Source organism: Micromys minutus, assembly GCF_963924665.1.
Source record: "Micromys minutus genome assembly, chromosome: 24".
In the NCBI taxonomy this organism is placed as follows: domain Eukaryota; kingdom Metazoa; phylum Chordata; class Mammalia; order Rodentia; family Muridae; genus Micromys; species Micromys minutus.
The window spans coordinates 26,201,589-26,222,214 of NC_137959.1; the positions used below are offsets into that span (position 1 = coordinate 26,201,589).

Here is a 20,626-nt window from a genome sequence, read left to right on the forward strand (position 1 = left end):
TATATATATATATATATATTTTTACCAAGCACCCTGCTTATCCTGTTTCCACTTTGTTTCTCCTCCCTCCTAGATTTAAAAGTTGGGTATGTCTTCCCTAGCTTTCCTCTGTCACAAAGATGATCTATTGTACTGACAGTACTATTTATTAGGTTCCCCACAAAGGCAGTTTGGGAACACAGCAAGTGCTATCAAGGGTCCAGTTGCTGAGGCGTGCACAGCCAGTCACCAACTCCAAAGACTGATTGCTTTTCTCTTTGCCCAGCACAACATGACACAGACTGGATTTCCTAACATGAAAACCCTTAAGTCTTTGTGCTTTGCCAAATTCTACTTTTTCAGGGAATTTTCAAGCATTCAACCTTGGATGTCACCATTCAAAGATTGTTAGCGAGCAAGCCAACTGTTCCTTCTCCTTAACAGGAACCATCTAAGCACAATTTCAAGGGAAGATTTTGTCCAATCAAAGCACACACACACACACACACACACACACACACACACACACACACACACACACACACACTTCACCCAACTAAGACTCCTTTTAGGAACCTTACTTTTCAAGGTCATGCATAGGATGATGGCAGACATTTCCTCCTACTCTCCCTATTTCTGTTTCTCTCCCTAGTGCATATGACATTTGTAAGCTCCAGAGAGACACAAAGTCATCTGGCTCACTAAGTCTTCTACACCCTGCTACCTCCAAGTCTAAACACACAATGTCCCACACTGAGACAGTGACAAAGGAGAGGGTTATTCTCTCAGAGCCATTCAATGCCCAGGTCTGCCCATTGCTCAAGCTAAGTTGCCCTGCTTTACTGGGGCTGTCTTATTCCTCTCCCTTTCAGCAAACATGGCACAACTCTTTAGTTTCCAGATTCTGCTGCTCAGTTATTTTCCCATACTCCCACCTGATCAATACCACTTCTATATGGTTTTCCCTGTATGTATACATGAAAGAAATTTTTTAGTGAATTATTTCTGAAAACACATTTCCAATTCTAAGTTATGTTGAAATGATCATGAACATTTGCTGAATATAAAAATAAATGATATTAAAAATAGGCTGCTGTCTAACATAAAAAAAAAAAAAAAAAAAAAACTAAGGTAACTTCGTTGGCACCCTTAGGGTTCAAAAGTGGATATCTCTACCATCTGTCTTGCATTTCTCTATGTTGAATCAGTTCTGTTTAACTTGTAGGTCAGGGGTTATGAGATACTAACCTCTATTTCTTCTAAGAATTAAGAATTAAGGATATAAATTGAATTTCATTACCCTCCACATTATAGCTTTTCTTTTTCCTTAATAGGCAAGTTGCTGCCTCTTTTTTTTTTTTTGCTTCTTTGGAGTAAGGTATTGCTTCAACCTATCTAACACACACACACACACATATATACACACACACACACACAAATATATATATATATATATATATATATATATATATATATATATATATATATTCTCTTTTTTTACATTTCAGATTTTATCCCCTGTCCTCCAATCCCATCTCTCCTCCCCTTCCTACTGCCTCCATGAAGGTGCCCCCTCTCCCAACCACCCTCTCCCAATCACCCTCTCCACTCAACACATTGGCATTCCCTAACACTGAGAAAAGAAGCCTGAGCCTTCACTGGATCAAAGGCCTCTCCTATCATTGATGCCAAAGAATGCTCTTCTCTGCTGCATATGCACCTGGAGCCATGGGTCTCTCCATGCAAACTCATTGTTTGGTGTTTTCGTCCCTGGGAACTGCGGTGGGCTTGGTTGATTGATAATTTTGTTCTTCCCATGGGGTTGCAAACCCTTTCAGCTTCTCCAATCCTTTCTCTAGCTCTATCATTAGGGTCCCTATGTCTACCACTTCTATATAATAGAACTTCAGTTTGTGTCTATTGAAATAACTATCTCCTGAGAAGTAACGTCAGTGTTACCTAACAGAAAGTAACATATTTTATCCTAATAAGCAGATAGAGGTCAGTTTGCCAAGTGCGTGTTGCCCTCTCTACATTTATATTTTGATGGGCTTACATAACCAATGCATAACCTTAGAAGTTGAAATATAGCATAACCACACCTAAAGGCAAAATTGTTAATATTATTTTTATCCTAAAGATACACATTCACTCCTTTTCTTGGGTTTGCTGCTAGTGCCAAGACCCAAGGATCCAAGGCTAAACTAATCCCTTCTTCAAAGTAGAACAAAATCTGGTGAACGACACAGGCATTTGTGAAAGAGCACAGAAAAGCAGGGCGATAGGGACTAAGGAGACATGGGAATATAAAAGTGGGGACAGACAAGTTGGGGTTAGGATATAGTCAGAGAAATTCTTCCAGTTGGAGAATAGTTCAATAAATTAAGGCACTATTTCTTTTAATGGACTACAAAGTGATTAGTTAAAACAGACTTACAGTTTTTATCCTATAATAAGTGAACAGTAGAAGCATTCTCAGTATGGTTAAGTCTATGAATGAGGAGGAAAAGGCTGGATAGGTATGTGCCATAATATAATCATTATCTTTTCAATGACAGCAAATCATTCATGCTATCTTAGTTTTGTTGCTATTATTTTATTGTTTTGGTTTTACTGTATCTTACTTTTCCCTGTGTATTAGTTTGCCTACCTTTGTTTTGTTGTGTTGATTTTTGTTTGTTTGTTTGTTTGTTTGTTTGGTCTTGGTCATGTCCTACTGCACTGATAAAGAGCACACATAGTCATATCAACATCAAATGTAAGCAGCCTTACCCTGCCCACAAGCACAGGGTCAGGACCGGTGTACTCTTCTATCACAAAGAACTGGTTCCAGACCCAACCTCTCTTGGAGCGTTGCAGCACCTGTCCCTCCTTGCCCTTCTCGTGATGTCCATGGATTGAGGGACGCAGGTGGCTTTTTCGCTCTAGGGCAAATGCCTGGCTGTGGTATAGCATGCTCAGGCACACCAGGGCAGCTTGTAAACAGTACTTCTCCTTCATTTTTGGTTATACAGTAGGCACAGGAGAATGCAGCTGTCACTCCCTACACCAACAGAGTGGCAGTCTTTAGGATGGCAGCCTCCCAGATATGTCAAGTAGACCTCCTCTGGAATGGAATATCTTCACTCACTGAGGACATCACGCCAGGGTTGTTCAGTTCCCCAGTCAGCTTCTGCAAGAAGAGAGATTAGATTAGCATCAGCCTTCATCCACCTATTACATTTTCACTTAGCACACGTGTTGATTTGAATATCAGTTTGCCACTTGTCAGCTTTGGGACAGCTGACTGCTTTCTCAGAACCAAGCTTGCTCATCTCAGAAATGTAGATAAGAATAGTCTTCATAGGAAAGTTGCTGCAAAGATCAAGTGACTAAACTGAATATAAGGCCCTAACATAGGGCCTGGAACACAGAAACTCTGTATAATTCATTGATCCTAAGTGTGCATGGCTATGTTCATGGTTTAGACACACTAAGGATACTGAGGAAGCCTAGAAGAGTAACATAGCAGCCACAGTAAAGATGCCAGACGCCAGCACAGTTAAGAGAGCATTCTTAAAGATGGCTGGGTTGGATATTAAAGTAAAAGCTTCTATATTAAGAATGGAGAAGATAGGACACCAAGAGAAAAAACATCAGAATTCCCTAACAACAGCATAAATTAAGACTTTACCACAAATGGAAAATTAAAGGAATCTTATGTCACAGACTGTGAGACGGAAGGGAGGACTAGGCAGGACTCTAGAAATAATTATGGTGACCAGAAAGAGCAATGATCCAGGGACGCAGGCCTTGTGAGACCGGGCTGCAAGTAGCCAGGGTACAGACAGGTCTGGGCCAAGTGCACAGAAAGAACCCCCCCCCCCCCGAATTAGTTCAGGTGAGCAGGAACTCTGTCACAGGGACACAGTTTCCACCCGGAGGGCCTGTGTGTGTGGCCAAATGCTCAGGCCATTGGCCACCAGGAACAGCAGAGAACCAGGGATACAGACCAGGTACATTGCAGAGATAGGAACCAATCACTGACAATAAGACCACATATAATCACAGACAACAAGATGGAAAGAGAAAGAGCAAAATCTTACCAAATGGAAGCCAAGACAACCTGGCAACATAAGAACCCATCTCTCCCATCAAAGCAAACAGTGGAATGCCAAACACTCCAGAAAAAGAAGACTCAAACCTGATATAATACCTCAAGATGATGATGAAGATTCTTAAACATGAACAGGAGGAAAAGCATAAAGAAATTGAAGTCTTTAAAGAGGAAACATGAAAAACACTGAAAGAAATCAAAGAACTGGAAGAAAACAGAACCAAAGAGATGAAGGAATTGAAGAAGGAATTTAAAATGGAAATGTAAACAATAAAGAAAACACTAAAAGAGACAACCCTGAAGGTAGAAAACATAAAAAAGAAATGAGGAGTCACAGATGCAAGCATCTCCAACAGAATACAAGAGATGGAAGAGAAAATCTCGGGGGCCGAAGACAAAATTGAAAACATAGACAAAACAGTAAGAAAGATGCAAAAGCCAAAAAGCTCCTAACCCAAAATGTCCAGGAGATCCAGGACACAATGAGAAGACCAAACCTAAGGATAATAGGAACAGAAGAGGGTGAAGAATATCAACTAAGAGGCACAATAAATATCTTCAACAAAATCATAGAAGAAAACTTCCCTACCCTTAAGAATGATATGACCATGAGCATAAAAGGAGCCTACATAACTACAAATAGAGTGGACCAGAAAAGAAATTTTCCCCAACACAAAATAGTCAAAATGCCAAGTTCCCAAAGCAAAGAAAGAATACTAAAGGAAGTAAGGGAAAAAGCTCATGTAACATATAAGAAGACCAATAAGAATCACACCTGACTTCTCAACAGAGACTATGAAAGCAAGAAGATCCTGGACAGACATCATGCAGACCCGAAGAGATCACAAGTGTCAGCCCAAGCTGATATGCCCAGCAGAACTCTCAATAACCATAGACGGAGAGAGAAGTATGTTCCAAGACAAAACTAAATTTACACAATATCTGACCACAAACCCATCACTACAATGAATTATAGGTGGAAAACACAATACAAGGAGGGAAACTACCTTGTAAAAATAAGAAATCATCAATTAGGCTTCTTCCCTGGGATGCAGGGATTCTTTAATATACAGAAAAACATCAACATAATCCACCATATAAACAAACTCAAAGAAAAAAAACCACATGGTCATCTCACTAGATGCCGAGAAATCATTTGAAAAATTCAACACCCCTTTATGTTAAAACTCTTGAAAAGAACAGGAATCCAAGGCCCATACCTAAACATAATAAAAGCAATATACAGCAAACCCATAGCCAACATCAAACTTAAGGTGAGAAACTTGAAGCAATCCCACTCAAATCAGGGACTAGGCAAGGCTGCCCACTCTCCCCCTACCTATTCAACATAGTACTGGAAGTCCTGGCCAGAGCAATTAGATAACAAAAGGAAATCAAAGGATATAAATTGAAAAGGAAGAAATGAAAACATGACTGTTTGCAGATGACATGATAGTGTACATGAGTGACCCCAAAAATTCCACTAGAGAACTCCTACAGCTGATAAACAAGTTCAGCAAAGTGGCTAGGTATAAATTAACTCAAACAAATCAGTAGCCTTCCTCTACTCAAAGAACAAACATGCAGAGAAAAAAATTAGGGAAAAAATACACTTTACAAGAGTCACAAACAATATGAAATGCCTTGGTATGACTCTAACTAAGCAATTGAAGGAACAGTCTGACAAGAACTTCAAATCTGTGAAGAAGGAAATGGAGGAAGATCTCAGGAAATGGAACGATCTCCCATGCTCATGGGTTGGACGGATCAACATGGTAAAAAAGGCCATCTTACCAAAAGCAATCTACAGATTCAATATAATCCCCATCAAAATTCCAACCCAATTCTTCTTAGAGTTAGAAAAAGCAATGGGCAATTTCATCTGAAATTACAAAAGACCTAGAATAGTGAAATTCAACCTCAAGAACAAGAAAACATCTGCGGGAATCACCATCCTTGACCTCAAGCTCTATTACAAGACAATTGTGTTAAAAACTGCATGGTACTGGTACAGAGATAGGCATGTAGATCAATGAAATAAAATAGAAGATCCAGAAATGAGCCCTCACATATATGGTAACCTGATTTTTGACAAAGGAGCTGTAAACATTGAGTGGAAAAAAAACAGCCTCTTCAAGAAATGGTGTTGGTCCAACTGGCACTCAGCATGCCAAAGAATGAAAATAGACCCTTTCTTATCTCCTTGTACAAAGCTCAAGTGTAAGTGGATCAAAGATCTCCACATTAAATGAGGTACACTGAAACTATAAGAAGAGAAAGTAAGAAAAACCTTAGAACACATAGGCACAGGAGAAAATTTTCTGAACAGAACACAAATGGCTCGTGCTCTAAGGTCAAATATCGACAAATGGACTTAATGAGATTGCAAAGTTTTGTAAGGCTAAAGACACTGTCAGGAAAACAAAACGGCAGCCAACAGATTGGGGAAAGTTCTTTACCAACCCCACATCTGATAGAGGCCTAATATCCAAGGTATACAAAGAACTGAAGAAGCTAGAGACCAGAGAATCCAACAACCCTATTAAAAATGGGGTACAGAGATAAACAAAAAGTTCTCAACTGAGGTAAATCTAATGGCTGAGAAGCATCTAAGGAAGTGCTGGACATCCTTAGCCATCAGGGAAATGCAAATCAAAACAACCCTGAGATTCCACCTCATACCAGTCAGATGGCTAAGATCAAAAATTCAGATGACAGCAGATGCTGGTGAGGATGCAGAGAAAGAGGAACACTTCTCCACTGTTGGTGGGGTTGTAATCTGGTACAACTACTCTGGAAATCAATCTGGTGGTTCCTCAGAAAATTGGACATAGTACTACCTTAAGACCCAGTTATTCCACTCCTGGTCAAATATACCCCAGAGACACTCCAACATAGAGTAAAGACACATGTATCACAATGTTCATAGCAGCCCTATTTATAATAGACAGAAGCTGGATAGAACCCATATATCCTTCAGTAGATGAATGAATACAAAAATTGTGGTATATTTACACAATGGAATACTACTCAGCTATCAATAACAATGACTTTATGAAATTCTTAAGAAAATGGATGCATCTAGAGAATATCATCCTGAGTGAGATAACCCAGTCACAAAAGAACTGATATAATATGCACTCACTGATAATTGGATATTAACCCCAGAAATCTCTGAACACCCCTGAAACAACTCACAGACTATATGAAGTTCAAGAAAATCAATGGCCAAAAAAAAAAAATGATGAAAAATCATTATGCTTAATCTTTACACACCAAGAAAACTTTGACTATATCCAGGTTACATCTTGTTTTACATGTACTTTTTGCTCATTGTAACTAGTAAGATTATAATGCATACTATCAAAGTTTAAAAAATCAAGTATTGACAAAAATGTATTCATATACTGTTATGCAAAAATGATTTTAAAATCTGTACAGTTGTCTTTGTTTTTTTTTAAATAAAGTTGTTCAATTAAGAAAAAGAAATAATTATGGCAATGAAAATAATCAATGTGTGTATGGCCAGGGTGGAGTTGGGGTGTACAGGTATGCAATCCAGACACAAAAGGATCACACCAAGCTAAAAACTTTGAGGCTAGTTTGTTCTAATCTGACTTTCATAGTGAATTCCAGCACAGCCCTATGTAAGGAGGTGTCATATTTATAGAGAAAGAAATGTAAAAGGCCAAGTCTTTATTGAGCTTTGTGACTCAATTAATTAAATTCTGCAGATCAATTAACACTATAGTGTCAACTAATAGGTCAAATTCACATTGACTCACTAGAGGATCTATTAATGTTATTGAAGCCTATTAAATCTACAGCATCCATTTGTTCTTTTGTGGTCTGATGTCTCCCTCATCTGCTCAGCATCCTATCTGGCTGGACAGCTTTTCAAAGGATGCTTTCCAGTTTTCCTCCAATCACAAGAAGAAAAAATGAACAATAAACTTGTGGCAGGCATTGTATTGCTTCCCCAAACCCAACCATCACACTCCTACATCATCAGTAAGACGGAGCCATTGGCAAGAGTTTACCTTTCCAAATTCTTTGTATTTTTTGACCCAGAGTCCCTCAAGCTACTAGACATCTTGAATAACAGTACTCTGGCACAGGAAATAAATTTCTCTTTATTCATATCTCTTTACTTTCTCTCCTCACTGAAACTTTGTCTTTCTTTGTGTAGAAGTATTTGCTTGCTTCTTCATGATGATATCCAGAGAACAGGCGTTCTCAAAAACACATGTGTTCTTTATGAACCTCATGGATAAACACAGAGTGAGAAAGTAGGATTTCTCCTATTTTCCCAGTATGGAAAACTGCAAGCCTGTCACTCTTGTTCACCAGATTGTGTACATGTGCCTTGAAACTGGAGATGACAAAGAGAGTGAAGGGAAGTGCTCAGAAAGAAAGGAAGGAGAGTTACAGGAAAATCTAGCTATTTGGCTTTAGTAGTTTTGGGCATAAGAGGACTAGTAGACTTCTTATTCACAGAGCAAAACCCTTTTGCATTGGTAGTCTGACTTTTAACATCTTTGGTCTTTGTCTTATGTCAAGACAATGTTTGGACATACTATAGATACAAAGTTAAAGGTATCCACTATCATCCCTATAGAACTTCTCCATAGGGTAACTCCAGTCTCTTCTCAAGAAATAGCATTTCTTTGTATACAGATGTGTTTGAATGTGTAAAAGGCCACATGAAGAAATATAGGATAAAAAGGCATCGTGGTCACACATCAACCTCATTCCTCACCAGCAGTCATCATGTAAGTATATTTATATACTTTTTGTTATTATTTTTATTGGATATTTTATGTATTTACATTTCAAATGTTATCCCCTTTTCCTCTTCTCCCATTTTCCCTTCCCTATCCCTCTGCTTCAATGAAGATGTTCCTATTCCCACCTCATTTCCCTGGCATTTCTCTACACTGGAGAAATGAGCTTTAACGCAGACATATCCCCCCCCCATCTCTTTCTCTCTGTCTTGCTCTGTGTGTGTGTCTGTGGGGCTGTTGTTGTTGTTATTGTCACTGTTGGTGTAATGGTGTACATGAGCTCAGATGCTCACAAGGTCAGCAGCCATCAGATCCCTTGAAGATGAAGCTCTAGGTGGTTGTGACATGAGTCCTGGACATGAGTGAAGGGAACCCAATTTGAGTCTTCTGCAAGATCAACAAACGTTCTTGACCACTGAGAAATCTCTGCTGCTCAAGAAGCATCATTTTAATGATCCAGGAAGTGCTGCTCGCAGCAAGTCCAGGGCACTGAGAGGTCTGCAGCAGAAGATCTTGAAGCGAGGCCATAGGAAGCAACCGAGAGAAGGCTTAAATGAAGAAACAAGGCCCCAACGTTGATTTGTACCTGAAGCTCTGCAGTTCCCCTCTGCCTCCTAATTAATGAAATGAAAGGCTTGAACAAAATTTCCCATTAGTGTCTTCCATTCTCTTATATGTAGTAATGGTTGATAAGAGATTGTAGAGAGTGTCTCTTCTGATTCAGAGTCTATGTCTTTGACAGACTGCTGGCTTTGTAAGTATTTGAAGTTGTATTTACTACACATGTGTAGGACCTGAGTTCAAAGGGGCCATCCATAACAACTCAGTGTATGAGATCAAGTACACACTTGAAATTCAGACTCAGTTCTGCCTCTTTGGAAATTCGAGGAGAGAAAGGAGAGAACATATGGTGTAAGGTCCCTACCCATTTTGTATCATGCCAAGTATTAAGTGCTCATTCACAAGGTGATAAATTATTCCTGCATATAAACTGTGAAGTGTATTTGAAAGAAAGGGTTTAATTAAAGTTGATATTTCTACACCTCTTTTTTTTTTCCTGGCGGCCATGTTGCTGTAAAGCACAATTATTTCTGACCCAGAAGTGCTGAAACTACATGACCACTTTCCCACTTTGCAGATGCACATAAGAAAACTCTAGTTTCATACTAATGAGTAAGAGTTCCAATGTGACCAATAAGCAACGAGCCTTACTCTTGTCATAAATAAGGAAAACATTATAAATTTTCAGTTGGAATCAATATCAAAACTAAACACTTAAAAATTAACTAATTGGTCTCATAATTTTTAAATGCTTATAGTCTAAATATAATATATTATAATATAATATATTAGCCAACTGGATAATTAAGCCTTGATATATAAAAATTAAATTTTAAGTCAATTGTTCATTTTAGAGTAAAAATCATCTATTGATAAAGTTAGTTTTTATTAGCCATCATTCTAAACCTTCACAATTATTAAGTCATTTATTGATTAATATGACAATCCTTTTAATGGGAACAATGAATATTCTGTTGAAAGGATATTAACATTGAGGTCAAAACAAGTTAAATACAATTTGTGTTATTATAAGGTTTTGGTGGTAGGTAGATTGATTTGAGCTTTGACCATCTAACTCTGATATCTATTTTGAACAACAACAACAAAAATACTTTCTCTTTCCTTTTGCTTTCTTTTAATGTTTACTTTTAAAACCATTTACTTATTTATTTTATATGAATGTTCTGTCTTCACACACACCTGAAGAGGGGATTTTATCCTATTACAGATGGTTATGAGACACCATGTGGATGCTTGGAATTGAACTCAGGACCTCTGGAAGAGAAGTTAGTACCCATGGCTACTGAGCCAACTCTCTAGCCCCCTTTTGTCTATTTTTAAACTGCATAAAGAAATAAAAAAGTTAACCTGGGACCTATCAAACTAGAGAATTTTAGTTCACATTGTCTGGAGTTGACAAAATAGCAATAACAAGACTGTGATTTTAAAGAAATGGAGCTAGCATTTTTAGTATTATCTGCCTCTTTAGACAGACTTTCCATGACTTAAGTCCCAAGAACCATATAAACTGCAATGGTATTCATTCTCTTCTCCATTACACATGCAAGGAGGGTAAAACATGCAGAAATGAGTAACTATTGCCAAGTTTCAGAGAATGCTGGGGTAGGGGGTGAGAATAGAACCCTGTGTGATGTCCCAGGCCTGGATTCCAACTCCTACAGATGCTCCTGTATCTCTAAGAGAATGTGAAAGACCAAACCCAGAGAGATGCCTCCACATTTACATGATTGTCTTTTCATGATACTAATTTAAGACTGAGGAGTGGAATACATGCATGATGATGAAAAAAAAAAATAGAACAGAAAGTTAAAGAGAATACATTTCATCTAAGACAAAGTGAACATGGATTCTAAATTTTCAATATGAAGCATAACAATGTGGTATAACGAATCCTTATTTCCATATCCTTAAATGTCTATCTCAGAATTTCTAAAGGTAGACTTTAAACGTTGTGTTCAGGGAGTTTTGTTTATCCAACTGTGTGATTTTTGCAAAAACAAAACAACAAAAAAATAAACCTGGAACTTCTCAAGACTGGATTGATGAATACAGTAGAAATTTAGCAAAAATCTCAACAGAAATTAATAGAAGGCTGCCCTCCTAAGGAGACCTTGATGTGGGTAATAATTAGAGAAATCTATCAATGTTCTAATTAGTATTTATAAAGAACCCCAAGGCACTTCTTGAGCAATCTTTCCATTAAAGCATTTCTCAGCAGCTTGCCAGGAAGCCCAAGCATCGGGGTTCCACTAACGCACGTAAGAAGACTTAACTTTATGATGGGAGCACATTGCTTGGAGGGAAAAAAAAAATAAATGTTTTTGAAAGTCACAGGAGTAATAGCGTGACAGGAAAATGGATTTGCAAAATCACCAGTTCTAAGTGGAAGGCTCACCCGTCTATCTGGAGAGCAGAGAGTCCGTCATAAGTGGCTGCGCCTTGAGCATAAAACGCTCCCGCTGTGCCCGCTTTTGTCTCCGTAAAAGAAAATGACATATATGGGTGTTTAAGTATATTTGGACTCCTGCTGCAAATTGTTATAGGGTAGAAAATGAAAGACAAAAACGGTTAGCAGAAAGCAAGCAGATTTGGTTTTCAGCTTTCTCTTCCCCACAGAGCTGGAAGGATCAGACACACTGACCCATTCTTTTGATTTCTAGCTAGCTAATTTACAGCTAAAGACAGGTTATCATTACACTAAGTATATTATCAAGGTTCCCACCAGAGCTCAAAATCCTATTTTTGTATCTGCAAGGTTCCCTTGTGGGTGAGCTAAGGGACTCTGGTCTCTCCTTCAACAAACACAGCATTGTAACCAATCGGATTCTATTATGCAAATTAATTCAAGAATATTTTATTCCCCACTCAGATCTCATCACTCAGCGCAGAGCTGTTCCCTCTTTCAAATCAAATCACAGGAATTATGCCTTGTCTGTGAAAATCACAGAGAAGGGAGAGAGGAAGTATTACAAGATTTGTTGAAACATAATTCTCTATCTCAGATTTCTGCTTTTGGTGCAAGACTTAAGTTTGGAATCACTTCTTCTTGGGGGCAGAGTATGCAGTGGGCACTACACTACCCAAAACATCATGAAAGACATCGCTCCATCCTCAAATGCCAGAATCAGATACTATAGTGTGTTGTTTATACAATAAAAAACAATGAAGATATTTTTAAGCCTGCATAGAATTTTTACAGGGGCTCAAATAAGTGTCTTTATTTTTTTTTTCTTCCACATACAGTTTTAGAAGTAGGAATGGTATTCAATAACCTATGAATTGTGCAAAGCTTGGTCAAAAATCTGATAAATTTCCTTACAGACTTCATAAACTTAAATAGTACAAGGAAGAAAAGGAGGAGAAAGATGAGGAGGGGGAGGAGGAAGAGGAGAAAGAGAAGCAGCTAAAATAGTAGTAGTAGTTTTATTCCTTCTAATCCATCTGGTTTTTTTGTAATACTGGCCAGTAGTCTTACTGGCTTACAGCATTTCATTGCGTTTTCAGCTCAACTTAATGTAAATGGGACTTGTGGGTCCCATGGCCCTAGGAATCTAAGCTAAAACCTCAAGTCTCGGAATAATTCAATCATGTTTGAGCAGTAAGATAGTTATATCCAATGAGTGCAAAGAATATCATCTATTATTCATGTTCCACTCAGTTTTTGAGACAGCTTTTCTCACTCTAATATTTTTAAATGTTAGTCGTTGATATGAATAAAATACATCAACACATACGCGAAACAACGTTGTGTGCAATGTCAGCTCCAACTGTGAATAAATGTTCCATAGGAATGTGTGGAAAAAATTCAATTCCACTTCCGACTTTTCTAGTGCCTGAACAAAACAACCTGAGAGAACACATGCACCAGGTAGCCATGATAAGAAGATGCTTAGCTTACTGTAACATCACTTATAATTTGAAAGACATACAGTCAAACCTCCCTCTGTGCTCAAACAGTAAATCTGAAGAAAGTGTTCTTTATCCTTATTTTCACCTTTATTCAGTCAGGGTCAAGCTTGGGAATGGGCCTTTGCGAGGATCAACAGGTATCAGGGTATTTCTGATGCTTAGACATCAAAAAGTAATAGAGCTTGGTATAAGTAGGAAATAAATGACTGGAACCAATGGCACTACAGTACAAACTGCAGATCAACCAACCACCAGCGACAGCTTCACAGATGAACTTGTAACACATTGATTGTTCTCATAATATCTGCCACCACTAGCCTTTTCCAAGCAAACAGTCTTGCCCACAGCATCCAATGTCTTGCCTACTCCTTCTCTGAGCTATGGCTGATTAAATCTTTCTTTCTGTTCTGACAAGTAAATCATAAATTAACCACTGATCACTGCACCCAGTGTTACCTGTATTCAAATGATTGGCTATGGGAAAGGTATTTTCCAAGAAGTTAAGTGGAAGACATTTGTAATTAGTGAAGGGCCTTGGCCAATCAGGTCAGGAAGCACCTAAAGGATAGAGTGGCCACAAAGTGATCTCCAGTTGTTCAGATTTCAATAAAATGAAGGCTACACCCAAACTCGTTAGAGGAAAAGGAGAAACTATAATTTCCCTCTATAAACCATGCAAATGGCAGAATATGTGAATTCATTTCTCTGAGGACCTAGGCTACCGTCCTTGTATTACTGTCACCATGGGCCCCAAACCACTGGTCAACACCCTAAGTATAAGATGACATTGTCCCTCCTGTGTGTGAACTAGCCACTAGCCTGGGAGCTAACTTACTTTAATCACCCAAACAGCAATCTTATAGAAATGAATAGGCAGTTCCTTTTCTGGCCAACTATGAAATATGGTCATTATAACAATCATTATGCAAGTGTATAAAATGCCTTTATTTGTAATTTCTGAATTTCCAAAGACAATTGGGCCAAAGATCTCTTAACCATAAGGGAAGATATGGATGTTGTAGCCTAAGTTCTATAAGTAGGTAACTGTGCAACTTAGACAAAGTGCTTCTTCCTTGGGAGCAAGTTTCTCCTCTAAAACAAAAGGACAGAAATATGTCATTAAATGTCTCTCTGTCCACAAGTGTCTGTAGGTCAGTGCTGGGGCAGACACTCCTGGATTGTAGTTTTCAGCTTTTGATAATGATCTAAGGTCAGCTAGTAGGCCTGCTCATAAAGAGCTCCATTAAGACTCACTAACATAGAATTCCTTGAAATACAGAGAACAGAAAACTTTTCAGAAAGACAAATTTTTCAAAGTTATAGAATATCCATTAGTTTTAACCACATAATTTATCACACACTATACGTCTCCATCAGATGACTCCAGCATTTACTCAGTATATAAACTATCTTATTTTACTTCTATTTTGTTTTACTGTTCTGTTTGGGGTTCGGCATGTATTTCCTACTTAATTCACAGCTGAGAGTAGCCATAATTTCATGAGCTTAGTAGCCAAGAGTAGACAGTAAGAATAATCAGAAGCCCATAAAGCTTTTGATAGAAGAGGGTGTGTCATCACAGACTTCCTGATGATAACAAGAGTCTGAGTGAGATCTAGTAAAATAATACTGCTTTAGTTAGTTATAGAACTATTCATTCAGGAAAACATGCAGATGACCTGCCGATCTCAGCAGATCCAAACAGAGGCACTGGGGAAGTAGATGGAGCCAAAGATGTTCGTGTTCTCAGGCTCAGTAAAGGGGTAAACTGGGAACAAGGACTATTTTAAACACTGTGTGAAACCACAACAGGTCCCAAAATTATTCCCCTAGTAGATACCATTAATGTAACCATGTTTGCTTCAGACTGGGAGGTTTTGTTACATTGTTAATCTTCAGAAATCCAGAACTCCTGACTATTCAGCCTTCTTTCTTTTCTTCATTTCATTAGACAAGAGAGGAAACTAAAATATGGAGGTGAGAGCTAACATTTAAAATTACATCAAGTGAACAAAATCTCACCCCCACTCCATAGAGAAAGAAAATATCAGGCAGGGAGATAACTTCCATAGCATAGATGTCTCCTGCCTTAAATATAGTTTTGCGTTAAAGTCATATCTGTGGAAACAAACGCCTAAATTCATAAAGGAAAATACATCCTAGGTAACCGAAGAGTGCTCTTTAAAATGTCAGAGCCAGAAGAGATTAGAGACACTGATTTTTATGTTCTCCCTAGGGCCCGAGGTCCCTCATAGAGCTACTGTCAAACAGACTGTTTTCTGGTAGATAAACAGAGAGAGTCTGAAGTCAGGCTTCATCCTTGACTCAGACTTGATGAAGTCTTGGAAATTGATCACTACCAACAGAGAAGAGAGTGCCTGAAGTCACCAGAGCCCAGAACCAGAACCTCTGTTAGAAAAGTATAATCCATGGACTTAGTCACCCAGATGCACAGGCATCAATTTAGTTCAAACAGAGGAGTGAGGAATGCAGAGTCAAGCTGCTTCCAATTACCAGAAGCCTGATGTTCACCAGAGTGTGGGTGGGCTGGTTCAGAGACCTATTTCTTAATGTTCTGTCTGGACCACCCCATCTGGCTCAAGGCAGTCTAAATAAACCACAGGGCACATTTAAATGCCTCTTTTATATGCCTGGGTTTATTACAAAGGATGTCTCACCCATTTATTTTTAGAAAGCTTCATAATTATCTCACTGTTGTTTCAATAAATCCAACCTTTAAAACACACTCTTTTTTTTTTCAGGAAATTAATGCCTTTTATCAGAAAGAATGGGGTATTTTTGAAGTCATGATGAAAGAAAAGCAATTGGACACAGCAAACTCACCCATGCCACCTTGTACTTGCTAAAGCTTGAGACTGCTCCCTTAGACAGATGGGGCTTTCCAACACAATGTCAAGTGTCCTTTTAGGGTAACAGATAGATGGTTCACTTAATTACAGTTTCTATAATCCTAGGTTAATCCTATTGAAAATTACTGATGTGATTTTGACTTACATCGAAGAATAATTTATTGTTCCACACACATTTCTGGCAAAAAGATTAAAACCTATATACTTACTTTTAATTGATTACTGCAAGAATTATAAAAAAGAAATGTTTCCCCTTTCTTATCCCTCAGATAGAAATGGCAATTTCTTTTTATTGTTGATTAACAAATCCAAATGGATATTTTCAACAATTTTCTGACTCTACAGAAGAAAATGTAGAATACATTAAATTCTCCATAATTTTAGATGGTGACCAATTCCTTGTTACATTCTTTTCTACTGTGTACAAAGAACCATAGAATACATGGATTTTTCCTTCACGGAATTGAATACCTAGACTATTGACTCTTACCCTGGTTGAAGACCTGAGTCACTAGGGGATCCTACAAAATTCCTTACCATACCCTAAATCCAACAAAGATAAAGTAACCCTGGAATACAGTATTTTCTAGGTTCTCAGAAGATCACATTGTCTATAGTTTTTTTTTTTTTTTTTTTTTTAATTATTTTAAGCTAAGTTTTGGTGCCAAGGGTCTTAGTGCACTAGTAAATTTCAAGAGGTTATTTAAGTCCCTGTAAAATGCCTTATTAGTCACTCATTGTTTTAGATGTGAAAATTAACCTCTGGAGCAAGTATGTTTTTTTGATGAATGAACTTATACAAATGAAGCTATATCCGGCATCTAAGATCTACACTACCTTACTGTGTCCATCCTCAACCCCATCTTCATGTCTGTGAAGTGAAAGACTTCATAGCTTGGGTGCTTTCCTACCTAAAATTAATCATCAGAAAAATCTAGGTAAAATCGGGTACAGTACACGGGGATGCCTCAGCTGACTGGCTGCACATTTTAAGGAGTTCAGAAGGCTACATTCAATAAAATTTTTCATTGAAAACCAGCTGTGCTTTATTATAAATAACAAAGAAAGGAGAAAGTGTGTGCGATATATTGAAATCTGGTGAGCTTGCCATCTCGGCAGGTTAAAAATTTCTGGCTTCAATACCCATAATCTTCTGGCATAAGAAGAGGCATGTGCTCAGATAGTGGCCCCACTCACAACTGTCAAAGCTCCTCCCTCTATCGGGTCTTTTTTCTCATAGGAAGAGGAAGATGGGTGTTTTCTGACAGCCCTTCCTCCCTAGTTAAGTTCAGGTTTGGGTAAGATAATAGTTGAATAAGCTTTTACAAAAGCATAATGTTGGTTATGTAGGTGAGAATAAGGGTGAAAAAACATGCTAAGACTTCTTCAGCTAATTTTAAAGGCTTCGACTTTTCACCTTCAGCATTTTGGATTGTAGATAAGTGTAAATTACCCTGTATTGTTACAGGAGAGTTATGTGACTCTCTCAGATTTTTCATAAGAATGTAAAATATCGCCAATGCTGCAGATAGGTCCCTTTTATTCCTACACATTTCCTGTCTATTTGTCACAGAACCCAGACTGAGTATTTTGTAATCTCATGAGAGGGAGCTGACATTAGTTTTTCCATGTGAGATGCTGTGAGGTGGCCAGAGGGTAGGGTTATAATTCCAGCAGGAAAGCTGTTACATATGAGTCACAGACTCTAAGGAAACCCAGATCACAAGGCCCTCTGAAGAAATGCTGGACCATTTAATTTTTCCATGTTATGGGATATGACTGTGGAGCAATCAAGAGGAGACAAAGTAAAGCTGCTGGGATGTTTTTATAAGTTATCTTAACCAGAAGAAGTGTGTGTATGTGTGTGTGTGTGTGTGTGTGTGTGTGTGTGTGTGTGTGTGTGTGTAAGTGTTTGTGTGTGTGTGTGTGTGTATGTATGTGTGTGTGCTCCCATTCCTTTTTTCAATGACCACATTTGTATTGTTCTTGTATTGTATTTAAAACAATATAATTTTAAATGAACATAATGCAAACATTATACAACACTGGACTCTTCCCAGTCCTGTCCCCTCTTTACACTGGGTGGAGATTCCATTTTCCCATGGAATGTTCCCTGGCCAGATACACATATTTGCATTAAGAAAGGGCCATTGTGTGACAATATTGTGAATCTGATTTCTTTTTCTTTGACCTACACCCAGATGTCTCCTGGGAGCTATACAATCTTCCATGACTTTATTATAAAAAGTTTAGAACTCTTGACTACATTGTTTTTAAAATCTCTTGATCATTAATTGTTCACAGTAAGTATCATTTTATTATACTTACATACAATGTCAACTAGTTCATGACTTGTGTCTTAAATAGACTTAGTATCTTATAAAAATTAGGACCCAAAGATAGTCTCATTTGCCCATTCAGTCCCACCCTTTGCATGCCCTCCCTTTCTACTTGACACACTCAGATTCCCAGCTGGCTCATGTCCATCAGCCTGAATTTCCTTATATTGCTTGCATTACGAGGTTGGCTAGCAATGCATCTTCTCAAGTTGCATTAACTGAAAACATCTTTGTTTCATCTCTATTTTAGGAGAATACTTTCCCTGAATATAAAATTCTGAATTGGCAGCTCTTCTGCCCTTAACATTCAGGTCTTTACGGGTATTAGTCTGCTGTTCTTCGGCTCAAATTTTTCTAATGAGTTACTCTATGTCCTTTAATTTCTTTTTCTCTGGATGTGACATTTAATTTTAGCTTTTAATAATTCAGATATAATATGTCTTGTGTAGTTTTCTTTATATTAATCTATTTTACTGGACTTCATTAATATATAGGTATATCTTCTACCACAAGATCTGTTGAGACCCTGTGTGTTTAAATGTGTTTTGTAACCTTTTAAGAATATTTTTAGCTTCAAGAATTGCACTTTCAACTAAATGATTTATATTGTTCAATGGTTTTATATATTTATATAGTGAATTTTAGTCATTTACACTCACCATGTTCTCCTCTCTCTACGTTCAGAAAGTGTTCTGATCAGAAACTCCACCATGAGAGAAAAGCTCTGTAGAAACCACTTCTGGTTGCCTTAAATTTTCCAGCTACTCTCTGTAAGCCCCCAATTTGATGATGGTAATTACTTGTTCTTTCAATCATATTACCGGAGTCTCTGCTGGACTATTTATTAGTTCAATTGTTTTGCTAGTCTCTGCTGTCTCTCTGTTTTCCACTTGCTATTTATTCTTTCATGCGATAGAACACCTATCGCTCAAAACCAAAAGACCTGCCATTGTGGATAATTTTCTTAGTCTTTTAGAATGGCCAGATAGTACATTGTCTCCTAATCATCTTATTTTAACAGTGTGTCTTCTATACAACAGGCATTGTGACATGCATTTTACTTCCATTCCTGATCATCAGGTTCTCTACAGCATCTTCATCACAATAGGGTGCTTGCATCTATTATCCAGATAATGAAAAAGGAAAATGGCATGCTTGAATTTGTTGTCAGGTAGCTACCTGGTTCTCAAAATGGCTTTTGAAGCTATCCATGGTCCAGTCCTGACCTCTTCTCTATCTATCCTTTGGTGCTTCCTAAAAATACAATTCACTGCAGTTCTGCTGAAGTTTGTCTCCAGTGTGAACTCAGAAGTCAGCCCTCTCTTTTTTTTTTCAGCAAAACCATTTAAAAATATAGGTGAAGAATAGAATTTCTGAGATAGTAAAATGGAAAATTGTTGTGAAATAGATTTCTTGTGGTAAAGGAGCTTATGTGTTCCTGGAATTCTTAGAAAATAGATATTCCCCTATGGGACTTCACATTCTCTACCTCAAGCAATGCCCATGCTGGCTTAGAAGAATCCTCCAGATCACCACAGATGTTTTCCATATTAACTCACTCCTTAAAACACTTTCAAAATGAATAAATCATGATTTTTTTCAGACTCTTTTCCTGGACTATACATTTCCTTTTTATATTAGAATAGAATTTTGCTATGTATCCTTCACTGCCCAAGTCTCATAAGAATGTGCTAATAAGCAGCAAATCCAAGCAGGGCAAGGTAAGCAGCCATATGGTAAGTACCTTCCAGAAAATAGAGCCCAACCAACAGGAAACAGTTCTGTACTATGTCATGATCTAATCGCTATCAAAGAGATTGGGTATGCTGTTCACAAAAGAATATTTAAGTGGTGTAAGCAGAATAATGTCTCCCTAGGAGGAACAGAAGAGGGCAGACATAGATTTGGCCTTTGCTTTAGAGGTCTTACCACCTACTGGCCAATCATATCTTCTAAAGAGTTTTTCTGAAAGGATAACTTTGCAGTCATAGCACCACTGGTTAGAAAATGCCTTTTGGCAATACTTCCTAAAGGAATGCTCTGCTGAGTCACCCCACTCAAGTGAAG

General features: G+C 38.0%; 1 protein-coding gene across 1 annotated transcript in view; it reads right to left on the bottom strand.

Moving 5' to 3' along the window:
• The window catches only part of CDH11 (cadherin 11), a 90,875-nt gene that overhangs the window by 43,443 nt on the left and 26,806 nt on the right, over positions 1–20,626 (bottom strand). Inside the window, exon 2 of the mRNA XM_080937422.1 lies at positions 2,752–3,151. Within this exon, the coding sequence (XP_080793548.1) occupies positions 2,752–2,979 (228 nt within the window). The 5' untranslated portion in view covers positions 2,980–3,151. The remainder of the gene's footprint in view (positions 1–2,751; positions 3,152–20,626) is intronic.